Below are 26201 nucleotides of genomic sequence, written 5' to 3'. Positions count from 1 at the left end.
AACCTTTAAAGCTACCAACATAAAATAAAGCAAAATTGGAAAAAGGAGCAACAACATTGAAAAATAAAATATATCTAAGAAACCGCTACCTACCTTAGAAAGCTGAAATGTTCTATAATGTAGTTGTGGTTGTGTTCCAGCTACACAGTAGTTAGTTCCATTTTACTGGGTGAATTAGACTCCTTTGCAAAACCTTTTGGGAGTTACTATCCTTTAATGAGAAAGGAGACCTCCTGCTAAGAATCAAAGGGCATAGATTAAGACTTTTTAAAGTGCTGCTTAAATAATAAAGTAACTTAAAATATAAACAAAATGCTTATTAAGTAAAAACTGGCTGGCGTTCAAGGCATAATTTAAAGCCCTCATCAAGTATTTTCTCCATGGTGGCAGGTCTAGGCAAACTGCTCAGACATTCTACCCATGGGGCGGGCTGCCCATGAGGCCTTTATTTTTCATTCTTGCACCTGTGCTTAATCAGTATCAGTTTTGCAAGCTTGGCTGTTTTCAAGGGAAGAAGATGGGAAGGAGTTCATGCCAAAAAAAAAAAAAAAAAAAAATCAAGATAAGAAATACAACTATTGTAATGTATCTCTATCCAATCTACATATAGGAGCCCATGAATTAGAAAAAAGATACTTCAGGTTCTTAAGTCAGAAAGTTCTAAAGGTCACCTAGTCATTGGCCTCCGTAACAGGACTAAAAGAGATTAAGAACAAGATGAAAACCAAAGGTTTCCAGAAAAGAAAAAAAAAAGCCCACCTACCTCAAAATGTAACCCATGGTGTCAAGAAATTATTTCTTTATCAGAAATAATTTTTTTCCATAGGCAAGGGATTTGGCTGGAAGGAGTATTGTCTATAATGTGTTTAATTATTCTAAAAGAAAACCCCTTTTTAATTTTTTTTTTATTTTTTATGTTTTTATTTTTTTATATATTTTATTGATTTTTTACAGAGAGGAAGGGAGAGGGATAGAGAGTTAGAAACATCGATGGGAGAGAAACATCGATCAGCCGCCTCCTACACATGTCCTACTGGGGATGTGCCCGCAACCCAGGTACATGCCCTTGACCGGAATCGAACCTGGGACCTTTCAGTCCGCAGGCCGACGCTCTATCCACTGAGCCAAACCGGTTTCAGCAAAAACTCCTTTTTTAGATGGGAATAATTGCCCTTTAAAACTAGCTAGATCTGATCAATTCTTTTTATGCTTAAACATAATCTTCAATTCAAATGAAGTAAGTTCAATTCAGATTTCCATAATTGCTCATGCTCCTCACTGACCTTCTCCAATAACAAAACATGCAAATAATACTCCCCCACCACCCACAGATACATGCGCTCTTTTTTGCTACTGAAAATTTAAGTTGACTTAAGTTCTGGGAAAATTCTATCGCCATGGCAATTTCAAGAAGACCCAACACACAGTCTTAAATGAACATTTGTTCTGTCTCTACCACATACATGCCATCACACCAATACTAGGTTTCGTAAGGAGGTACTGGTGTGGAAGAAACAATCCACTACTGTATTAAAGGCAAACTTCCTCTTAGAAAAGTTAAGAAATTAGGACACCTTGTATGTGCTGCTGCCACCTGGGAGTGTGATCTTGAACAAATTCAGGAGACGGTATAAGTAAAAAAGGATAAAGAAATACTACTTTTAAATCAATTATTTAAAAACGTTATTGAGGTATAATTTACACACCATAAAGTGTACTACTCAATGATTTTTCATAACTACCAAGTTGTGCAGCCACCACCACAATCTAGTTTTAGAATATTTATTTCCATCACCCCAGTAAGATTCCTAGTGTCCATTTACAATTAATTCCTGTTCCCAGCCCTAGCCCCAGGCATCTGTGAATCTTTGTTTGGTTACATTCCCCTGTCCCTTCGAGATAAGAAAAAGAAGTCTAAGGATATTTCATACAAGCAGAAGCATACTGTTTACTAAAGAACCTACTCTGTCAAAATAGTCTTTAAGATTTTAAAGGAAATACAAGGGAATCTTGGACACTAGGCATGTCTGCTGAGTTAGAACAAAGTGTGGTCTTTATGTTTTAATTATCTCTCTAGTTAGAGTGAATAGACTTACATAGTTATAAGGATAACTTGATAATGAAAGAATATTGGTCTCAAGCCTTGTTAACTTAACCAAGAAAATGTTTCTATGTCCTAAGTTTAAATAAAACAAAAACTTTCAAGTAAAAGAGTAAACTCCCAAGCATTCCTATAAAATTGAGTTAAATATCATTAAGTTTTTGCTTAGGAGACATTAGATATATATACCGTTTCCTTAAACAAATTATATTTCAATGGGGTTGAAATATAAACATTTCTTCTGAAATGTGAGGTGGGCTTTTTTTCCTTCCAAGTTCGCATGTGTATATTATTCTAATGTATTTTGAGTACAGTAAATATACCAAACTCTCATGTTTTTGGTTGACAACATACTTTTCTAAGCACTTATTTCCTTCCTCCAGAATCTATGCGTATTAAGAAACCTGTGTGTGTTAGCCCCGAGTGTATCTTGCTGACATCTGATTTCCAGGTATTCTTACCTCTGGAAGGAACACTGGCTTCCCAGACATTTATTAGGAATTTACAAGAGGCCCTTTTATATTTGAAAGAGAAAACTGTTCTGTTAAGTGATGATGAGAAATTTAAAAAAAAAACCTCGAACCTAGACAGGACTCCGCAGGAAGTTATTTTACACCTCTTGTAGGAAACTGCTATTTGCTGTTTTATTTTGAATTCCCTGCATTAATAAAACAAATGTTAGTTTTGCGTCTTTGATGTGTTAGGTATTTTAGACCATAGAGTTGGAATTACCCCACGGCAGTTACCGAAGATGGAACTTTTGGGAAAAACAAGCCCTTATAGAAATAAACATATTGTTAGTAGCTTTCATAGGTTTTCAAAGCAAACGGGAAGTCTGCACTACTAACAAAACTGGAAGGCAACGATTTGAGTTTGGGTCTCTCAAGATTTACTGAAGAAGGTCGTGGACTCCTCCGCCTTTTTGAAAAATTTAAAAAGCAAGTGTGACTTGTGTCTGTCTGAAAAAGGACTGATTTGAGGGGTTGCTCAATGCCAGTCCGTGTCCAGCCTCCGAGTTTAGAGGGAAAGCCAGCCCCGGGAGATCTTAAATGGGAACCTTCCACATTCTTGGAGTAGATAATAACTGAAATTTTAAAAATCTGGCGGCGGGGCTGGCTGGGGGAAGGGAATCCTGTGACTTAACTGATGGCTACAAAAAAGAAAATGCCAAATTACAGCAAGGAAGAAACTGTAGGAAGGCAAGGCCGTAAATGGTCTTTTCTTAGCTTTCCGTGATTCATACAAGGTCTCTGCTTTGTGTGTCACGGGCACGGAGAACATGAGCAAAGACACGGTCTTGCTCCGGAGCCGGTCCAATTTCCCAGGTTTCAGGTCGACCACGGCTGCTTGCACTTTCAGAGGAAACAGACCCCATGGGGGAGGGGGGACGGAGGGGAGGGGGTTGAAAACAAAACCCAAAACCCAAAACTTCTTCCTGCATTTTTTTTTTCAAGCAAACTGCTGCGTTGTCCTTTCCAAAGAAACCTGGGTCCCTGAAGTCCCCCCAGACCCGCCCAGCGCCCCGCGAACTCCAGGTCCTCAGGGAAGCTCATGAAAGGATGGATGCTCCCCTCTGTCCCCGGCCAGCACCTCTCAGAACCGGGCTGGTACAGCGCTTGCGAGGAGAGGGCTTGCACAGGCAGCTCTGAAGGCGAACTCTAGGGAATCCCAAATCGTGCACATTAAATTAAACCGAAGAAAGGGAACAGGAGAAAAGGCCGCCCCGCCCTGGGACGCGAAGGCCACTTTCCTACAGCTGCAAGGTGGTGGCCACTTCGCGGTTTTGTCCTCCCCCCAAAATACACTCCAGTGAACAGACTTTTTTTTTTTTTTTAAGAGAGGACGAAATGTCCTCACCCCCCACCCTAATAAGAAAGAAAAGGGAAGCGGAGGGGGGAGGGAGGAGGACTTGCAACCCCTCCGCTTCACTGAACTCCAGCCCCTCCCTTTCCTCCCGTCTACCCTCTCCCAGTCGCTTCCCATCCCTCCCCCTCCGCCCCCCAAAAGTTGGACGACCGCAAAGGAAACCGAAAAAAGTTCTCCAGCCCCAATCCTGGCGGAGGATCAGCATCTCTTTTGTTCGCGGCGAACCCACAGTCCCCCTGACGTCACCCGGAGCCCCGGCCAATGGGCGCGCGGTCGCGGCGGCAGCGGCCGCAGGAGGGGCGGGGGGAGCCGGGCGGGCCCCTCCTCCCCGACGCCCGGGGCCTCGCGGGGGGCGGGAGGGGACGGTCCCATATAAACCCCCGGCCGTCCAGGCTCGGCCGCTCGCGCCGGCAGCTCCGTACCAGGGCAGGAAAGGGAGCCCCAAGCGCGAGTCGGGACCCGCAGCCACAACTTCTCTCCATCCTTTCCTTCCCCTCTGTCCCTCTACCCGTCCCCTTCCCCATCCTCTGACCCTTACCTGCCTTAAGGCATCACCCCCCTGCGGGCCCTGGGAGGGACCCTCCCGTAGGTTTCTAAGAGAACTGAACTCGGTGGCAATTGCCTCGTGGAGAGGGCCTCTCCCCGCACCGTCTCAAGATGCTCAGGGGTCCGGGACCCGGGCTGCTGCTTCTGGCCGCCGTGTCCCTGGGGATGGCGGTGCCCTCGGCCGCAACCTGGAGGGGCAAGAGGCAGGCTCAGCAAATGATACTGCCCCCGTCCCCGGTGGCTGTCAGCCAAAACAAGCGTGAGTATGGACTGCGGGCTGAAACCGGCTGGCGCAGGGATGGGACCATCTAACCAACTAAAGTTGGGGATGAAGTTTTGCGCGCGCGCGCATGGAGCGTGTGCTCGCCTTAATGGGAAACCACTGTGGACGCAGGAGGCATCGGTTTGAGCAGGCTGGGTCTGCGGGCCTAGGATAATACACTGGAGGACAGGGACTCCTGTGCTCTTATCAGCTCTACACGTTCAGGTCGTTTTCCTGTGAATGCAGCAAAACTTACCTTTAAAGAGGAAAATAATGGAAGCCTTTACAGGTTCTTTTGGGCTTAGTGTGGTCTTTCTTGTTTTCTGCGTTACTAAATAACTGGTTAAATATGTTCAACATGGGTGGGAAGAAGGTAGCTACATAGCTGTGTTCCTCACTACATCTGAATGTGAGGTAATTTAGTTTGCATTGCCTAGGGGCCCCTCAGGACACTTCCCCAAGAACAGAGATCAGAATTCCTGCTCCAGTTTTTCAAAGACACACCCTCCTTTGGCCTCGGCTAGAGAAAACTGCTTAAAATTGTCCTCTTGACTTACTACCCAAAAAGATCATGGAAGTTCCTTGCATATTTTAAAATGCATTTGTAGTTATCCGCGTTTTAAAGTGTTTCTTCTTCCTTGATGTTGACCCCTGGCCAGATGGAAATGACATCATTGTATACCATTTAGCTAAGTTAAAAGAAAGAGGGTTGGGGGGGAAGGAATACCTAAATACCTACATGTAAAAACTGTGGTTGAATCTTTAGATAGCTAGTTTCTACCTCTACATTTTAGTGCCATATTGCTTTTCATTCTCTGCGAGCCCTGAAGATTAACTTATTTTTCTATATTTGTTGCTTAGGCTCATCAATTTAATTGTGCAAAAAAATTCCATAATCTGGAAAAAGGGGGGATGCAAATGTAACAACTTTTTTGTTCATTTGTTCATTTACAGCTGGTTGTTTTGATAATGGGAATCACTATCAGATAAACCAACAATGGGAGCGCACATACCTGGGCAATACCTTGGTTTGTACCTGTTATGGAGGGAGCCGAGGCTTTAACTGCGAGAGCAAACCTGAAGGTAAGTGGTGAGGAGTATCTTGTAACTTCTTGGAGAAGTGGCGTTTGTTGATTAAATTCAGCACTGGTAGTAAAAATACGTACACCAGTTTTTCAATAGAATGATCTATCATTTCCTTTTTAAAAACATTTAATAACTGCTGATATTTGCTTTTTACATGTTATTTTTGCCTTTGAAACAAAAGAACAAATGTATCCCCAAGTAATTCCTCAAGTCTTTCTGTTTTACTCTCCAAAAGGTTTTGATGAGAAAATAAAAGATTTGTGTATTCTTCCTCCAAAAACACTTATAAAATTTTAATTTATTAGAAAGTAATTTTAAATCTTAAACAATAAGATTATGGGCCAGAAAACACTTTGGGCATTATAATGTAAAATGGCTTTTTTTTACACAAAACCACTAACCACTTCGAAGTTCTCATTCTTTATGACCATTGATATGTTGCTTGCAAATTATGGCAACTTGCACAGAGCAGCACAGATGAGCTAAAGTGGAAATAGGATTAACAAGTGACTGTGCCTGGTGGGGGTTGGGCTCTTCAAATTGTTTGCTTTTATGTGGACCTTGGTTGGACTCTCTGAGTCAGAGATCTGAATCTGCAGTCCTTCCTTCACCATCTAGCCTGTCCTAAGGTAGTACTGCCTATGGCTTTCTCCTAGGGCCTGAGAATCCTTTACAGTAGAAATTAATTTACAGAAAATTGGGGAACTTGCCAAAGATCAAAAGTCAAGGCTTTATGAGAGCCTAAAGGAAATTCTAGGTCTCCCACTTCCATCTTTAAAAACTTTTTGTGGTACCGTGTTGCTCACAGAGTAGAAAAGCGAGTTCTCCTTTGGATGAGGCTAGTGGAATAGAAAGGCTTTTACATATGTGAGGTTCATGTGCACTTTCCTTCTCCCCTCAGCTGAAGAGACTTGCTTTGACAAGTACACTGGGAACACGTACCGGGTCGGGGACACTTATGAGCGTCCCAAAGACTCCATGATCTGGGACTGTACCTGCATCGGGGCTGGACGAAGAAGAATAAGCTGTACCATTGCAAGTAAGATGATGCTGAAATACCATAAATATGAATTTCTCCATTACTGTCGCTGTCACTTTCTGTTATTGATGACTGGATAGTCTTAATTTTGGGATTTATTCTAGGTGACCAGGTACTGTTATGTTGTCATTCAACTGATTCCTGTGCTTCTGGGAGATGTCTCTCAGCACAGATAGAATCAGTGTGGTTTTAAGTGTGTGTGTGTGTTTGTGTGTGTGTGTGTGTATACACAGTGTAACCAAGTGGATCTCCTGGGTTCCACTCCAGTAAGACATACTTAGAGAAGTTACCCATTTTACATTCCTGGGCATCTTCAAGCCAGACTGACCATGTGATTATCTGCAATGATTGGAAGATGGTCATGAAGAGTGAACCTTCCATTGTGTGGACTGCTCTTCTTGTTTGCAATGCAGAGAGACCTCTTTCATCCCATACAAACAGTCTGGTTTCTTTGTGACCAATAGTTTATACCCAGGAATTGGATCTCTCTATTCCCAGGGACAATGTGGAATGATTAGCTTAATAGTGTTTCCAAGATACTTTGGGGAATGGGTTGACTCTCATCAATTGTAGTTTAGTTCAGGAGGTCTTTCCAGTATGATTCACTAGGTTATAAATGGATTCTATTAACATAGTATTTGCTTTTTTAAATCCATCCTGTAAGTCACTTTAAAAAGTTATATCCAAATGAACAAGACAGTCCCTTGTGAATAGGCCCAATCTGCTTTCCCCATACTTAATGTTAGGGTTTATGCAAATGTATTGGCAAATGTTAAGAGTCAGTGGTCCACAGTGTTTACAATGTAGTGGGTAGATGTGCCAGCTTGCTTAACAGCCTAGAAAAGTACCTGGTTTTTCACACTTGATATGCACGCATCTATTTGCTTTCTGCCAAAATTATATATGTAACCTAGGATAAAACACAGACTCTCCACACTCCCGAAAGCCGAAATACTATACCCAATATGGCTTTTCAATGAATTAGTCTCAGGCTCAACCTCCTGTGTCTGTATGGAGGTCATGTCTGCCAGCCTTGCTTTTCTGCTTTAGGACCCAATTTCCTGCGATCCCTCTGGGAGCCAGGATTTATGACCTCTTTCTTTGCCATTCATTTTTCTCTGTGGTTTCCCATTGTGCTTAAACAAAACATTTGATTGAATGACCCCAAGTCACCAGACCTGTTAACTTTTCCCCTGTCTCTGATGGGAAAGCTGTTCTCTGAATACTTACAGTGGCTAACCTAAGTACCTACTTTGGATAGAACATGAGACTACTTCTTTTTCTTTTTTTAATGTTTTTTTCCCCCCCACTCTCTTTAATTTTCTTTTTTTATCTTGAACAGACCGCTGCCATGAAGGGGGTCAGTCCTACAAGATTGGTGACACCTGGAGGAGACCACATGAGACTGGTGGTTACATGTTAGAGTGTGTGTGTCTTGGCAACGGGAAAGGAGAATGGACCTGCAAGCCCATAGGTGTGTGACTATAGGGACAAATGAGGGGTGGGGATGCACAGTCAAGATGTTGGGTTGAACCAAACTCCACATGAACAAGAGATCTGAATTCCAATGAAAAAAATAATGAAATGGGAATTTTATTTTAAATAATGAAATGTTTTATAATCCATAGTCTTAAAGAATCAGATCAAAAATATCCACTGCATATAAGTCTTGTCTTAATTTTGTTTCAAAAGCAGAAGATAAAGTTGAAAGGTTTAGGAAGAAGTTTCTTTTGTCTAGTGTCTAATCTCAGGTTTTCCTTGGTCAAGATATGTTATTTAAAAGAAAAAAAAAATGATACTTTTGACATTTTTATTGGAACACACTAGACTGAAACATAAAATTGTGTGTGCTCTGTCACACCTTAGTAAATTTTATTTTTCAAAATAAAAATTGTTGAGTTTCTTTTGGTCTCAATCCCAAACTTGAAAGTTTCTGTCTGTCAGTTTTACTCACGATTGTTCTCTAATTCAGATACTTTTATTTTCCTTTGGGTTGTGTTTTCTTTTTTTACAGAAATCCAAATTCCAAAGGCTTTCTTGTCATTTTTTTAGACATTCATAATTGGTCATTCATAATTAGATTGGAATTTTGCACATTTAGTGTCCTACAGACTGGATACATACATAGATCCTTTTCACTTAAAATACTGGTGTGAAGCAGAATAATACCAGCTGAAAATATACAGTCCATATTCTTATTAGAGGCACGGAATTTCTGCCTGCCAGCCCAACTTGAGCTTTCTTTTGCTTTGGTTACCATGTGCTTAGTTACAGGGCATGCTTTTCTTTTTGAACAGAGTACTACTTAAAACATGTGGCTGGATTTTTGCTTACACAATACACTTTAAATTACAGGGGAGGTGGCACAATTTGACATAGCTTTTCCCCCCTCTTTTTCCTCCACATTTTCCGACAGCTGAGAAATGTTTTGACCACGCTGCCGGGACTTCCTATGTTGTTGGGGAAACCTGGGAGAAGCCCTACCAAGGCTGGATGATGGTGGACTGTACTTGTCTGGGAGAAGGCAGTGGACGCATCACCTGTACCTCTAGAAGTATGTTCTAGATTTGCGTGTTAAGATGATTTTCTGGATTCTTAGAAATGTAATGTGATGTCACTTAGAACACTCCCAATACATCAATTTTTTTGGTAACTTTTGAATGTCAAGAAAAGTTCTATACTAAGCTTATTTTGCTTCTTCCAAGAAGACTAAATTTTAAAAAAAAATCTTTGTTCATTAAAGACTATCAGCTACTAGGAACCTTAATATTCATATAAAAGTCAAATGTGTTGTGGGCATGAAGATTAGTTGCAAATGTTTAATCTAAATTATCGCTGAGATATTTTCAAAGTATTAAGAGCAAAGAAGTCATTGAAATAACATGCCAACGCATGTTTGAGCATGTGAGTACTATTGACATAGAAGGGAGCAAAGCTCTAAAGTTTAAGGTTTCCTTATGTTTCACATGTAAATAAGGCCTATTCATAAGCAAAACTGATGGAAATAAAAATGCTTATCCCATTGGTTAAAATGATGTGTCTGTTGTGGGTTAAGGACAGTGTCTCTTGCTCAAAATCCTACATAAGCTTAGTAGTGCTAAAAACTGACTTCTGACAGCTTTACTGCTCCTTCTAGGGCTGCCTGACCTTACTTGCTGCCTTAAGGCAGGGATGGGGAATGTCAACCCAGGGCTGTACTAAGCCTGAGAAACCATTTGGTCTGGCCCAAATGATTAGGGTTGAGTTAATTAAATGTTTGACCAAATATAGCAGGCTAATTTTCAAGTTTATAAATTTTTTTTGTTAACCCTCACCTGAGGATATATTTTTCCATTGATTTTTAGAGAGACTGGAAGGGGGAGAGAGAGAGATAGAGAAAGGAAAACATCGATTAGTTGCCTCCTGCATAGGCCCCGACCAGGGGAGGGCTGGGGATGGAGCCTGCAACCAAGGCATGTGTCCTTGACTAGAATCGAACCCACGACCCTTTAGTCCACAGGCCAATGCTCTAATCACTGGGAAAAACAGGGTAGGGCTTAAGTTGATGATTTTGTATGGCCCGAGAATGATGTTATAAATATCCAAGTGGCAGAAAAAAAAAGGTTTTCCACCCCTGCCTTAGCGGTTCAAAACGTGTTATGTTTTGTTTTGTTTTGAAACTTCAAACTAATAGCAACTATAGAGTTTATAGAAGCAAAACAGCCATTAACTATGGGTGTTATAAATGATTTTAAAATCAAATCTAAATATTATGACCTATTTCATTTATCTAGCTTAAAATGTTTAAGTGTCTTAAAATGTTCATCATCCAAATTTAAATTCTTTGCTAACAAAAACTAAATCTCTCATGGAAAGTAATAACGATTATGACCAAATATTTTCCAAAAACTTGGTGGTTCATTAGATCTTTTGCATTTAAAATGTTATTATGATCATCAGACTTCCAAGACCTTGGTGGTAATGTTTTTGGCTTACGACAAATTAGATGTCTGACTTAAACTCTCATCTGTTATTTAAAACTCTTCTAACACAAGTTGGGTAAAGTTTCTCAAAGAAAAGTCATTTGTTTTATGAAATAATTTAAGCCCCTACTTTGTACAAGAGGGTGCAGTGATGAAAAAATGAATTGGATATTAATTCAACTTTCAAAGAGCACTTAGCAAGTAGGTCAAGCAGATGAGAGAAGCCTAGATAGTCATCTTCTATAAAGCACAATATTAAGACTTCAAGACGAATACTGAAAATAGTGCTATGGAGGTTCAAAGGAAGGCGATCCTTTCAGCTAGGGATTTGGAAAAAAGCTGTAACCAGCCATCTCTTCATTCAGATCTCTGTTCTGGTGGTAGATCAATGTGGGTGTATATTTGTGTGAATTTACATCAACTGTCCAATTATTTTTCTCTCACCCAGTGCAGAAAAACACAAACAAATCAAATCCTCTATACTCACACTGCAGCATATGGGCAAAGCCAGATTATAATTGAAACAAACTATTTGACAGATAATTGAACACATAGACTGATGGTAATTTCGTTATAAAACATCATTTTGCAATCGTCATCTCACTTTTCCATTGTAGAGTTAACACTGAGCAATTCAAAAGAGGTAATTTTATTAGTGATTTTAAATAGGTATGTGTGTGTCGAGGGGGGCGGGGGGGCGGTGGAGAACATAGTCTGAGAAGTTGGTAACCCCCTGAATTTTTTATGTGACAAATGAAGAAAGGGATGCTGCTATCTTTTTCTGGCTTCTTTGGGGCTTCTCTCCAAGACCATTTGAAACCTACTTGCCTCCCTACTGCTCCTAGTTCTGTAAAGAAATCCCCCTGTTGAAAGGCAGGTCATCTACAGCAATTACTAGGAGAGCCTGAAAAGACAAGGGAGATCAAAAGCCAGAGAATGAATTTGGTCAAAAGAACGATGTGAAAACTCTAAAAAGAATAAAATAAAATAATGAATGAATGATGATGAAAGAGTGTTTTGGCAAACAGAGAAATGGAACTAGATTAAATCCCATAGCTCTCTTTCTGCTGGAACAAACCTAATCCCATTGCTTGGAAGTTCTGCTCCTGTGGCACCACAGCTAAATAGAAACATATCACCAAAAAATAACTTACCAAGCTTTCTTTATTTTTTATTTTTTTAAATATATTTTTATTGATTTCAGAGAGGAAGGGAGAGGGAGAGGGAGATAGAAACATCAATGATGAGAGGGAATCAATGATCAGCTGCCTCCTGCACGCCCCCTACTGGGGATTGAGCCCGAAACCTGGGCAAGTGCCCTTGACCGGAATCGAACCTGGGACCCTTCAGTCCTCTATCCACTGAGCTAAACTGGCTAGGGCAACCTATCAAGTTTTAAGCTACTGTATATATTTTTGAAGTTTCAGTGGAGCATGTGCTAGCTTGACCTGATTCACATCTTCGAATGCTTTCTTTCTAACACAGACAGATGCAACGATCAGGACACTAGGACATCCTATAGAATCGGAGACACCTGGAGCAAGAAGGACAATCGGGGGAACCTGCTCCAGTGCATCTGCACAGGCAATGGCAGAGGGGAGTGGAAGTGTGAAAGGCACGCGTCCCTGCAGACCACATCCACTGGTGAGGAGCAGAGCGAGCTGGGTGGAAACGGGATAGTGTTACCAAAATTGTTCCTGCAAATCCATCTTTCCCTTGGCATGCCATTCAAGGATGATTTGCAGTGTTTGGGCTGGTAAGCTGAGTTCATTTACCGATTGTTAGCTGTTAAAACTTTACTTAATGTTAAGTTTTAAATGTACATGAAGATGAAATAAGGGGAAAACACACAACAGATTCACAAAATGTGGAAGGAGGGGCAACTTCTAAAAAACTGTGTGGCGGCGCAGGGCACGTTCTGATGAGCCCACAGCAACCCAGATGGCAAGGGTCCCTGCAGAGTGGCAGGGATTTCTCAAAGTAGGTCAGGAAGAGAAATGCCCAGATATTTTGAGCTATTTGAAGGACGTGGTCAGAAGTGAGCTGGGATGAAGGCAGGTGTGAAGGGTTGTGAAGGCATGGACTATGAGCTTCCTGGATGTGTAAAGAGTTGTTGAAGGTACCCGCTCTGTTAAGTGGCAAAATAATGTCTGTGATTTAGAAATATAATCCCAGTAGCTCCAGCTGGAAGGTGGAGACCATCTGGCATAGGCTGAATGCAAAAACTAATGCAGAATGGGAGAGCCATTTCTTTCTAGGTTTAGGTCAGAAACAACATGGATTTCAAGAATGATCTGTATGGGACCCTAAAGATCTCAACTTCAGAAAAGAGTTCTTTTCTCTTGTCCAACGTTGTGACTTTTCTTTCTCATGTCCTTAGGGTCTGGCACCGTCACAGATGTTCGAATGGCCGTTTTCCAGCCTCAGCCTCACCCCCAGCCTCCTCCATATGGTCACTGTATCACAGACAGTGGTGTGATTTATTCAGTAGGGATGCAGTGGCTGAAGACACAAGGAAATAAGCAGATGCTTTGCACTTGCCTGGGCAATGGAGTCAGCTGCCAAGAGACAGGTCTGCCTAATCTTTTAACAGTACTGAACATTTTCTTATGATTTAGTTTTTGAAAGGTAGTACATTCATTTGCCTAAAAAATAAAGCAAACAAGACAAGCTTATAATCTTACCACTAGTGATAACAGTCAGGATTGGCATTGATACACTTTCTTCCAGTCTTTTTAATCTATGTATTTTCTTTTCTGTAGTGAGGATTAAGTGCTCTGTACTATCTTTGTTGTTATAAGAGAGTTGCTTTCTGAATAACGAATCATCCATACTTCATACTATAAATCTCAGGTTTCTGGAGCTCTGTAAACTTCTTTTAACAACATCTAATGCATCTCTTCTGGGCTACAAAAGTGGTAGTTAGTAACTATAGCAATTATAATTGATGCATTTGACGTTATCCCTAGAATAACCTCATGTATTAATACTTATGCCACCAACAAAGGCATGCATATCCCTCCAGTATCTTTTGAGCAGCACCCTTAATTAACCTGTGTTAATATAGCTTTACTAATGGGGAATCTAAGGCATGACAGCACAGGTGGTAACAGGATATCAGCAGAGAAACAGGGGTTGCTCTATCCACAAAAAGCATGGCTTTCTGAGGAGTTGTATTTTGACTGAAACTCACCAGATGATCATCTATATTTATAGCACAAGCTCAGTCTCTAATCCTATATAATAAAAGCCAAATATGCCAAGCGTCCAGTCGTCCAGCCGTCTGTTGAACCAATCAAAGCATAATCCTCCTATCTAATAAAAGAGAAACATGGTAATTGGCTACCCTTCCCATTGGCTAATCAGAGTGATATGCAAATTAACTGCCAGCCAAGATGGCGGTTAACCACCAACAAAGATGGCGGTTAATTTGCATACTGCTGGGGTCCAACCCCAGCAATTCCAGGGGTCCCCAAAGGTGTGGACGGAGTCGGCGAAGAAGGAATGACATGGAGACAACGTTCAGTTGATCAGCAGCCTAGCCAGGATCTCTAGCCAGGATCTCCAAGTTCTGATCTGGATCTCCAGAGAGGTTCTGCTTAGGATCTCCAGCCAGGTTCTGTGTCCATGTTCTCTTGCTAGGCTCTCCAGGTTCTCCAGCCAGGTTCAGTCACCAGGTTCTAGTCAGGTTCTCTTGCCAATTTCTGTAGTCAGGTTCAGTCCAGGATCTTTTGCCATGCTCTCTCCAGCGAAGTTCTTCTGTCTCTAGAGAACGTTCTGTGTAGGTTCTGTGCCTAGGTTCTGTCTCCTAAGTTCTGTCTTCTAAGTCCTGTGTTCTAAGTTCTGTGTATTGCTATCTTGTTACATCTGTATTTATACCAATTGATTCAATCCTATCAATATCTATTCCAAAGGTTAGGGCGTTTCTTATCTCCATTCCAGGGAGTAAAGATTATGTAGCTTAAGCATGATTGTTCATAGTTAAAGTGATTAATTACCCGCCTGGCACTTAGTTGAGGGGTTTTATTCCCTCCCTAACTTCAGGGGAACATCCCTACCTGGGGAAACAACCTTTCTCAGAGAGGAGACCTTGGTTAAAACACATAGTGCCAAGAAGGTGAGCAAACATTTTAAGAACAGTATGCCATATATGCCAGGTCCTTTGAAACAGCAAGGATGGACCGTCTCCCGGCAGCATACATAGCCGCAATGCTGGGAGGCGAAAGGGGAAGGACTGAAGAATAGTGATCCGAAACCCAGGCGAAAGGCAAGAGCTGGGGGGTGGGCAAAGGCCGCCTTCAGCCGGTGATCGCCATCAGAAAGCTGGTTGGGGTTGCCGGCTGGCCTGCCCCCAGAGATCACCATGATGCCATGGCAATGGGAGGGCGGGAGGGCTGGGCCCAGGTCAGGCCGCAACCCCGGACTCCACGTGGGCCATGGTTGCCGGCTCGCCTGCGCCCAGCGATGGCCATGGCAATCGGAGGGTGGGAGCGCCTGCGCCTGGCTATCAGAGGGCAGGAGGGCCAGTGTGTAGGCCAGGGGGCAACCCCAAACTCCTGGGGCTGGCGGCTGGCCTGTGGCCTGAGATCGCCATGGCGATGGGAGTGCGGGAGGGCCGGGGCGCAGGCCAGGCTGCAACTCCGGACGCCCCGGGGGCCAGTGTTGCCGGCTGGCCTGAGCCCAGCGATTGCCATGGTGATCCGAGGGTGGGAGGGCCGGGGCACAGGTCAGGCCGCAACCCCAGACCCCCCGCCAGGGTTGCAGGCTGGCCTGCACCCAGCGATCGCCATGGTGATCCGAGGGTGGGAGGGCCTGCACCCTGCCATCGGAGGGCGGGAGAGCCGGGGCACAGGTCAGGCCACAACCCCGGAAGCCCTGGGGGCCAAGGTTGCCGGCTGGCCTACGCCCAGCGATGGCCATGGCTATCGGAGGGCTGGAGGGCCCGGGAGCAGGCCAGGCGGCAACCCCGACCCCCCAGAAGCCGCCTGCCCGCGCCTGGGTACAGCCACAGAAGCTGCCTGCCTGCCGCATCCCACTATGATCCACTGAGTTATGAGGCCAGAGAGCAAGGAGAACTTCCACCCCTGAGTCAGAGTGGGGAGCGGAGGACCCGGCCTCCCCTCCTAAAGTCGCCAAAGGACAGGACCTAACCTAAGCCACATCCTCTGAGACAGCTGGGCAGGCACCACTGACCCTCTCTGCAGGCCTGGCCCCCCACCCACTTCCCCTGTCCCTGCACAGCCCCCCTAGCTCCCCACTGGCTGAGTCAGGCACAACAGGTTTGCAGCCACAGGGGTGATTTAGCAGCTAATGAAAAATGCGAGAACGAACAAATGAAGCAGCTACTGCAGTGGGGAAAAGACGTTCATCAAATTCGTTGTCTCTGAGAAACTGAGGCAGCCAGCACAGGCCCCTGCACAGGATGAGGCTTCTGCTTCTAAAGAAACATCCTGGGGTTAGAGGTGAGGGGGTGCTGCCTTTCCCCACTCAGCCAGAAGCTGGCTCATGGCTGGCCAGTGCAGTGATGGTGGCAGGAGCTTCTCCCACCTCTGTGGCAGCACTAAGAATGTTCAACTAACAGTTTAAGCCTGACCCTTGGTCCCTCCCCGGCTGGCCAATGATCATGCACTGGTGGGGTCCCTCAGCCTGGCCTGGGCCCTCTCGTAATCCAGGACCCCTTGGGGGATGTTGGAGAGCAAGTTTCAGCCCAATCTCGCAGGCCAGGCCAAGGGGCCCCACTGGTGCATGAATTCGTGCACTAGGCCTCTAGTCTTAGGTATAAATAAGCAGCTACCAGTGGTAGATCCATGCAGCTCTATTTACCAAGACCCTTTTGGTTATGCTTGTAGCTGTCACTCAGACTTACGGTGGCAATTCCAACGGGGAGCCGTGTGTCTTACCATTCACCTACAACGGCCGGACTTTCTACTCCTGCACCAACGAAGGGCGACAGGATGGACATCTCTGGTGCAGCACGACTTCCAATTATGAACAAGACCAGAAATATTCTTTCTGTACAGACCAGACTGGTAAGTGTCCCAGAGGAAAACACACGATGAGAAAGAGCCATTTCTCATGCCCTCTTTTTATTAGTCAGCAATGTAGCCATTAATCTTGAGGCTGCATGAGAAGCATCACTTTTCTACAGTCTGGACCCAAGAGACGTGGAGTAACTTGGCAGTTGAAGATCCTTCCATGGTCCCTAGTACCCTTGGGAAATGACACCAAGAGAAAGGGCCACCAGTTCATTTATTTCTGACACATTGGGCTTATGATGTGATTAAAAATACTGATATATTAAAACCAGGATGTAATCCCACGGGGCTGAAGAATACACAGGATGGTTGACTGAGTGTTTTTGTTTCTCTTCCGGTTGAAACACCGTTTTATTCAAAGTGATCATTTAAATATTTTTTTGGCTGGGAAAAATGGGAGGGAAAATTGGACTTAAATCTATTTTTGAACGTAAAGGTGAACACACTTCAAAAAATGAAGGAAACACAGAACGCTATTATCAGGCAGCTTTTATTCTGACATGGACTCTTTGTAAATTAGCTGCAGAGACCTGGCTCTCTCTGAACCTTTCTGTAGTCACTCCCCGCTGCCCATTGGAAAGCTCCGTGGTAATGTTTTCTTCCTATTTGTCTATTGTGCTGGGCAGTTTTGGTTCAAACTCGAGGTGGAAATTCCAATGGTGCCTTGTGCCACTTCCCCTTCCTGTACAACAACCACAACTACACCGACTGTACTTCCGAGGGCAGGAGAGACAACATGAAATGGTGTGGGACCACATCGAACTATGACGCTGACCAGAAGTTTGGATTCTGCCCCATGGCTGGTAAGAAGAAGCCCTTGTAGACACTATTTTTGGAGTCAGACAGAATAGTGGCCACTTTACACTACTTTACCCATTAACACTTAATTTTTGATATCGCAAACAACTTTATGTGGTATAATATATTTATATGAATTATGTAATTATTCATATAATTTTAATATTCCATTGATACAATTTAATGTCCAAAAATATATAAATACAATAAAAAATACTCTTTAAAATCTCTGTGCATTTAAATTTTGCACAAATTTGTTTTTTGTGTAGAGCACACAACTGAGTAACTTAAAATATATCAAATGTAACTGACTGAGAGTCACAGACCTGACAATATTTACGTATGATTTTGGCTTAACTGGCATAAGCTCTATCATTCATTAAATACTTAAATGACAAAACCTCTATGTTTTCTGACAAGTAGTGATCTTTTTTTAAAAGTAGGGTGGGGCTCTAGTTTGTATGAATAAAAAAAGAGGAACCAGTGCCTTTTGTTTTCAAATTTCAAGGGTCCCACAGATTACATTTGATTTTCCAGTTGTAGAACCAAAACACCTGTACATTTCATTGTCAAGTTTGATAATAAGGCAACAAAGCATAAGAAGAAAAAAACAGCTTACTTTTATTTCTCTTATTTCAATCAAAGAAAATTTAGAAGCAAAACATGCTGGAGCTTACAGTTCAATATTCATACACATAGTTTCCCTTTGAGTTAGAATAAACTGGAACTAGAAAGTTATGGAGCAGTGGTCAAATCCAGGCTTCTAGAATAATGTAGACCCTTTGTATGAATGTGTAGGGAATCATTGTGGTTTAACGGCCACTTACCCTTCCTGTAAGTATTTCCTGCAACACGCCTCACCTTTGCATTATGCTTTCCTCTCTGGCACCCAAGGCTCTATTCGAGCACACAGCAGCACTGAGATTTCTTCGAGGCACACAAGACTTCTTTCTAAGTGAGAGCTCGTAGGATAACCAAATTAAACTGATAATACTGCATACCTTTTAAGAACTTGTGACCACTTATCACTTGTACATTTCTCATCCGTTTCCAAACAGCCCATGAAGAAATCTGTACGACCAACGAAGGGGTCATGTACCGCGTTGGAGATCAGTGGGATAAACAGCATGACATGGGGCACATGATGAGGTGCACATGTGTGGGGAACGGCCGTGGGGAATGGACCTGTGTCGCCTACTCCCAGCTCCGAGGTATGCTTACTTAGAGTGAAAACATTTGAGACGATAAAGGGTACAGAGAGTGTGGCTTTGATGTGAAAAGTTGTATTTAACCAAAAGGAGGAGATGTGTAATACCATCCCATTAGTCTACTGTGCTGGATGAGTTTCACATTTTAGACAGCTAAGAAAGGCTGGCCCAGCGATTTGGAAACATTTCCAGGATTTAGGTTCTTAGGCTGAGCCAAAAAGATGACTTCAAAGGCTAGAGCACCATCATTTGACCCTTTAGTATTTAGTTATGCAATTGGATTCATATCTAGAAAAGTTTGAGTAATTTCTGTAAAGACAAAATACTTTGCTATTCTAAGATCAGATCCAGATTTAAGGAGAAAAATACATAGAGAGGTCGATTTATTTTGCCCAGATAAGATTTTCCCCTTTAGACCCAGGTATAGAATATAGGGGTATTGATTTATTAAAACTATTTTAGCCCTAACCGGTTTGGCTCAGTGGATAGAGCGTCGGCCTGCGGACTGAAGGGTCCCAGGTTCAATTCCGGTCAAGGGCATGTACCTTGGTTGCAGGCACATCCCCAGTAGGGGGTGTGCAGAAGGCAGCTGATTGATGTTTCTCTTTCACTGATGTTTCTAACTCTCTATTACTCTCCCTTCCTCTCTGTAAAAAATCAATAAAATATATATTTTTTAAAAAACTATTTTAGTTTTTCTATTTCTTTCACTTGAAAAGTAAGATACAGGGAGCACTGTGAGCTAATAAATAGGCCATGTAGCTCGTGTGTTGACATTGGCCTGAACTTGTTCTCTTTTTGTAGAAAACATTTTTGTGTGTTCAGCGGGTAACACAATCCAGGAGTAATGAGAATGACATATGATGTTGCAGAGCTGAGAGGGACCCTACTAGAAAGGCAGACAGACCAGCTCCTCATTTTACAGATGGAGGAGCTGAGACCTGAGAGAGAAAGTAATTTTCTCAGTATCTCTCAGGGAGTTAGGAACAGAGCTCGCATGATTTTTTTTTTTTTTAACTTTATGAATGCCACGGATGTCATTTTCTTTTCCAAACCCAAATATCTCCCACCCACACCATCACACTGTACGGGGTGCTGTATATAAGTCTGTTTAATCTTCCTCCCATTTATCATAACAAACAGAGATCTAAAGGGCATTATCAACTAAGCAAGAATTTTTCTGAAAGTAAGACATGTAGTTGTTAAAAAATGGGCTTTCCACAAGAAAGTGTATTTTTACCACATTCTTTAGTTTATACGAGATACTTCTTTTGTGTGCAGAAATTGTATTACTGACTAAGCTTTAAAAAATGTTTATTCTCTGCCACTAAAAAAGTTATTCTAATGGGTGGTCTTGATAATTTAGTGGAAGGAACTGTGTGCTTTGAAAAGCATAGCTTTTTAAAATTCCATCATTGAAGCCTAAAAAACGTTCTCCACCCCTCCCACTGTTTCCTAAATAGATCAATGCATTGTGGACGACATCACTTACAACGTGAATGACACATTTCACAAGCGTCATGAAGAGGGACACATGATGAATTGTACCTGCTTTGGTCAGGGCCGGGGCAGATGGAAGTGCGATCCCATTGGTAAGTAGCCTTGTCTCTCCTGATGGATTTGACCACTGAGAATAGTTAGCAGGTTTCAAATTAAGAGAGCGATTTGATGTTACATGATTGAAGTTGGATTTAGACTTTGGTCAGTGGCTATCAACGAGGTTTGCAAAGTCTTTTCTCTAATCATGGACCGTATATAATTTTGATTTTGGTAGTCATCTCTTTTTGCTGAATTTGGTGACAAATACAGATTTATTTTAATTAAATGCAATTTGTTCTTTAGTTCTGAATCATAAAGATAGTCTGTGTTATGAAAGAGAACTGCCCTTTGCTGATGGTGCAATAACATGGGCAAATGATTAGGCCAGTAAATACCTCCCTTCAAGTACTTTATTTTTCTTGGCTGCCCTTTACAATGGAGCTAAGCAAATAGTGAAGGTTGAGCCTTAAACGAGCTGTGTTACCAGCTTTGAGGTAATCCATTAATACTCCTTTACTAAAAGAGACAGGTTGCTCACTGAGAAAACAAACTGATCAGATACTCGAGTTTGTTTGACCCGAGATTGCCAAAGCTGGGAGAAAAGCCCGAGAGGTTTTCTTAGAAACTGCTCAGCAAGTATTCACAGTTAAAACCTGGTTCATCGATTTACATGTAAAATTAAATCCTCTGAAGTTTGAGAAAGTATTTAAACTGACATACTGTCCTTGCTATTCAAATGGGAAATCAGTTGTATTAATAAGGGTAAAACATATGTCATTTTTTACTCAAAATATTCAGCCTATCAATATATACTGAAATTTAAATCTTCAAATTTTTATTTAGAAATATTGCTCTTTTAGAAGACTAAATATCCCCCTCCCCTGGGTACCTTTTTGTTTGTTTGTTTTTACTACTAATTGTTCTGTGCAGTAAAAGATAGGAACAAAGTATTTTTTAAACGACACGTATTTGTCAGAGCAGTTGCCAGTTTCTAGTGAAACGAAGAATGAATGCTCTAGCACACTGAAATTAAATTTGTAGCTTTAAGTCTTCAAGGCTGCTTAACTTTTACATGTATATATTTTAGACCAATGCCAAGATTCAGAAACCCGGACATTTTATCAAATCGGAGACTCCTGGGAGAAGTATGGGCATGGGGTCAGGTACCAGTGCTATTGCTATGGTCGCGGCATTGGGGAATGGCATTGCCAGCCTTTACAGACCTATGCAGGTGAGTAGTTCAGTTACTGCAAAGTGAGAACTGTAGGCCGGGTTATAAAAACAGGGCAGCGTCAGTGTTTATTAATATTCTGAGGCTTAAGTTAAAATCCCCTTCCTTTTCCATCCTTTTCTCCTATCACTGTCTACTAATCAGCTGAATTTTTGACAAAAATGATTTTCCTTCCTCCCCAATCAAGTAAAAGGTGTGGAAGGTGTGGAAATGTGCCTGAATGTAATTTTTTTCTTTTTAAAAAAATATTATTTTTATTGATTTCAGAGAGGAAGGGAGAGGGAGAGAGAAATAGAAACATCCATGATGAGAATCATTGATTGGCTGCCTCCTTCACACCCCTACTGGAGATCAAGCCTGCGACTCGGGCATGTGCCCTGACCAGGAATCGAACCGTGACCTCCTGGTTCACAGGCCAACACTCAACCACTGAGCCACGCCGGCTGGGCTATAATTTGTTTTTTAAAACTGTAGAACATTCTATTAGGTTAAAACATTCTGACTGATTTCATCTCACATCCATAATAGGGATAGAAACCAGTGAGCTGTGCTGAGAGTAAGGGGATTAGCATTTTATGTCATGAGTCCTAACAGAGAAGTCGTATAGAGAAATTACGTGAAATACAGTATAGGGTTTGTTTTCATCCTACTTTCCATCTAGGCTTTTTGTCAAAATTTTCAATTTGTTTGATCAGTTTGCATGTGGAACAAAGTATCCTGGGTCAAGAGTTGAGTAACGAGGTCCATTTTCCACCCACACAGTTCAAATACCCTCAAGTGTTTATTGCTGGGGTTTTTTCAGGTCACAGGGCATTATTAAAATGAACGAATACTGGTTTTGTTCGTTCATTTTAGGAAAAGAAAATTTGAATTTAGTTTCCACTGAGTGATTAATGATAACAAAATGTACTGAGTTATGAAAGTCTAATTGCTAGGCATCAGTTATTTGAGCAACTACTGAAGTGCAAAGCCTCCTCCTAGACCTCTGTTACCTTTAGGCCTAAAACATGGCCTACACTCAGAAATAGAAAGAGATTTCCAGGGTCTCAGAATATACCTGTAACAGGAATTAGGACCAAGTTAACTGAATCCCTCCATCATATGATCAGAAATTCACTGTCCCTGACCACAAGATATGAAACACTCCAGCGAAATGCAGTGCTCACCAAAGCATGGGTCCCAGCTCTCTCTGTGCTTCTGAAGAGGCATATACCATGCTTCACTCATTATTCCTTCATCTGTAAAATGAGGCGATGGTAGCTGATTGCCCTTAACGTTCCTTCCAGCACTAACAGACTTAACGTTCTGGGATCCTGACTACCACCCACGCAGACACACTCTTCTATGATCTTTGAAGTGATCCTGTTCTCCCCACACTTTACACACTGTCAGGGCTGCCCAGCTGACCTTGCTTTGGGCAGGCTCAGAGCACAGATTGACCTGGCTCTAGATTGTATTTCGTGGTTAATTTGAATATAAGAATCATTAAATTTTTTTTTTTAGTAATTTTTTAAAATTTGGCTGCAGAATTACCGTAGGTTCAAAAAGTACAACTGGGTTTTCTTTTCTTTAATTATGCAGCCAAAGGGTAGAACATTCTAAATGGTAATGCTTTCTACTTTCTATGTTTATGGCTGTTGTTGGTGTGCTGTGACAATCTGTTGAAAGTCATTTCCTCCTCCATGGTTTTGAGGGAACTTCACCTCACTGCTGGCTGGAAGCATTTTGGTGGACATGTCAGAGATGAAGCTTAGATGGGAAGGAGCCCTTCTGTGATGGAGTCTTACATGTCCACCTGTTCCTACTCTTTATTATTCTTTAAATATATTTTTATTGATTTCAGAGAGGAAGGGAGAGGAAGAGATAGAAACATCAATGTTGAATGAGAATCATTGATCTGCTGCCTCCTGCATGCCCCACTCTGGGGAACCAGCCCACAACTTGGGCATATGGCCTGACCTGGAATCAAACCATGACCTCCTGGTCCATAGGGCGATGCTCAACCACTGAGTAACACTGGCCAGCCTGTTACTACTCTTTAAAAAAGAGTAGTGGTCCAGTCCAGCCCATTGACCATAGAGGAGATTTAGGGGCGAGGAGACTGGCTTTTCCTCTCAGTACACAGCTTATCCATATGTCTAGTTTGCTCAGTGATTCGTGACTTGCATGTGTGACTCCAGGAATATGTAAGAAGAAAGGAACAGCAGGTCACCAATAGATTGTCTCTGAGCCTTGCCCTGTCTGTTCCTCCGACCAAGGACCTGTTGAGTCGTTTAAACTAATAGAAGATAAGAGGCAGTTGGTGTGTCAATAAACAACTAGGAAGGCACAGAGCTTAGCAAACTAAACAGGAAAAAAGAACCGAGTCGCAAACCCATAAATGTTTAACTTCTCCAGGGTCACCATTACTGGAAATTATTCATTTTGACCTTATTTTAAACTAGTTTTTAAAGTATGATTTGTATCATATCTTTACTTAACTATTTTTATTGCTAGGCCAATCATATTGAGTAAGAGAAGGAGTAAAGTTTTCTCCATAGTAATTGTTCAGTTTGGATCATTTTATTTTATTTTATTTTATTTTACTTAAAATATATTTTATTGATTTTTTTACAGAGAGGAAGGGAGAAGGATAGAGAGTTAGAAACATGGATGAGAGAGAAACATCTATCAGCTACCTCCTACACACTCCCTACTGGGGATGTGCCCGCAACCAAGGTACATGCCCTTGACTGGAATCGAACCTGGGACCCCTAAGTCCGCAGGCCGATGCTCTTTCCATTGAGCCAAACCAGTTAGGGCCAGTTTGGATAATTTTAAAAGTTTTACTGACCTACCAGTTTTGAAAGGGTTATCAGAATTTTAAGTTAAAATGGTGGAAATGGTTTTTTGTTTTCCAATCAGATGTAGAATAAGGTAGAGTATAGTGATAATAGGAATTTAGTTGACCTTACAAATAGTGGACACAGGTTCTCTACTTCCTGGACAAGAATGTGCTAAATGCGTGACCTCCCCTTTGTGTTCAGTGCAGTTCCCTTCAAGGGTGCTGTGCCACAAGCCTGACATTGAAAACAGAATTTCAAATCAGTGCTTGTAGTTTTAGAAAGAAAAGAAACTTCTGCCCTAGCTGGTTTGGCTCAGTAGATAGAGTGTTGGCCTGTGGACTGAAGGGTCCCAGGTTTGATTCAGGTCAAAGGTGTGTAGCTCGATTGCAGGCTCAATCCCTGGTTCCTGGTTGGGGCATATGCAGGAGGAAACCAATCGAAGTGTCTTTCTCATCATTGATGTTTCTCTCTCTCCCTCTCCCTTCCTTTCCGAAACCAATAATATATGTATATAAAGAAAAGAAACTTCTTTAGGTTTGCTCCATCACTGAGGTGAAAATCACTAAGTCACCTTTACTCTTCCCTCCCTTCTCCTTTATTATCCTCTTGGTCAGTGGTTCTCAACCTTCCTAATGCCGCGACCCTTTAATACAGTTCCTTATGTTGTGGTGACCCCCAATTTCATTGTTACAAATTGAACATAATTAAAGCATAGTGATTGATCACAAAACAATATGTCATTATATATGTGTTTTCCGATGGTCTTAGGCGACCCCTGTGAAAGGGTCGTTCGACCCCCAAAGGGGTCGTGACCCACAGATTGAGAACCACTGCTCTTGGTGGCTATGGGCGCATGATTAGGCTTAAAGGTGGGCAGGAAAGTTTATCTCTGTTGCCTTTCTAAAACTTCATCTTAATAGACACTTAACCATCATCAATTTTTTAAAATTAAAGCTTTTTTAGGGCCGTGTTAGGTTCATAGCAAAATTGAAAGGGAGATTTCCCTTATGCTCCCTGCCTCCACACATGCATAGCTTATTGTCAATATCCCCACCAGAGTCATGCATTTGCTACAGTCGGTGGACTTAACGTGGACACATAATTGTGTCCACGGTTTAGGCTAGGGATCATTATATATTTCCATACCATCATAAACTTTTCCCCTCAGAATCATGATTGCCAAACTAAGTAAAACACCTACCAGGTGTCTCTTTATATGAGGAAATTATAGTAGGATTCCTGGGAAGGATCAATATTTAAATCTTATGCTAATTATTGTAAATAATGTAAGAACACAATATTCCTATAGTTACTGATTTGCATGGAAGTAGTACTTTAAATCATCACATCTCTAAAACTTTGCTTCAGTGTTTATCGTTCAAAACTCATTTACATTTTTGAGCATCTTTTTTTAAAATATACTTTTAATGATTTCAGAGAGGAAAGGGGATGGAGAGAGAGATAGAAACATCAATGATAAGAGAGAATCATTGATCGGCTACCTCCGGCACACCCCCTACTGGGGATTGAGCCTGCAACCCAGGCATGTGCCCTTAACCGGAATTGAACCTGGGACCCTTCAGTCCACAGACTGATGCTCTATCCACTGAGCCAAACTGGCTATGACAAAGTATTTTATTTTTTTATAATCTTCACATAAAGATATTTTTCCATTGACTTTTAGAGGGAGTGGAAGGGAGAGG

At 42.1% G+C, this 26201-nt stretch overlaps 1 protein-coding gene across 13 annotated transcripts in view; it reads left to right on the top strand.

The window, feature by feature from the left end:
• Window positions 1-4356: 4356 nt before the first annotated feature.
• FN1 (fibronectin 1) overlaps window positions 4357-26201 on the top strand; it is a 67354-nt gene continuing 45509 nt past the window's right edge. For 12 of the 13 annotated variants that reach the window (XM_059703067.1, XM_059703063.1, XM_059703062.1 and 9 more), the window contains exons 1-12: window positions 4357-4772; window positions 5730-5858; window positions 6763-6900; window positions 8243-8374; window positions 9317-9454; window positions 12348-12506; window positions 13243-13434; window positions 16712-16891; window positions 17524-17700; window positions 18754-18906; window positions 20367-20495; window positions 21530-21673. In XM_059703067.1, the coding sequence (XP_059559050.1) occupies window positions 4625-4772; window positions 5730-5858; window positions 6763-6900; window positions 8243-8374; window positions 9317-9454; window positions 12348-12506; window positions 13243-13434; window positions 16712-16891; window positions 17524-17700; window positions 18754-18906; window positions 20367-20495; window positions 21530-21673 (1819 nt within the window). In that variant the 5' untranslated portion in view covers window positions 4357-4624. The remainder of the gene's footprint in view (window positions 4773-5729; window positions 5859-6762; window positions 6901-8242; window positions 8375-9316; window positions 9455-12347; window positions 12507-13242; window positions 13435-16711; window positions 16892-17523; window positions 17701-18753; window positions 18907-20366; window positions 20496-21529; window positions 21674-26201) is intronic. The other variant, XM_059703056.1, reaches the window with a different exon arrangement.

Source organism: Myotis daubentonii, chromosome 7 (genome assembly GCF_963259705.1).
Source record: "Myotis daubentonii chromosome 7, mMyoDau2.1, whole genome shotgun sequence".
Taxonomy (NCBI): domain Eukaryota; kingdom Metazoa; phylum Chordata; class Mammalia; order Chiroptera; family Vespertilionidae; genus Myotis; species Myotis daubentonii.
Note: the sequence above shows the minus strand (reverse complement) of the source record. Positions and strands in the feature narration are given on the sequence as shown.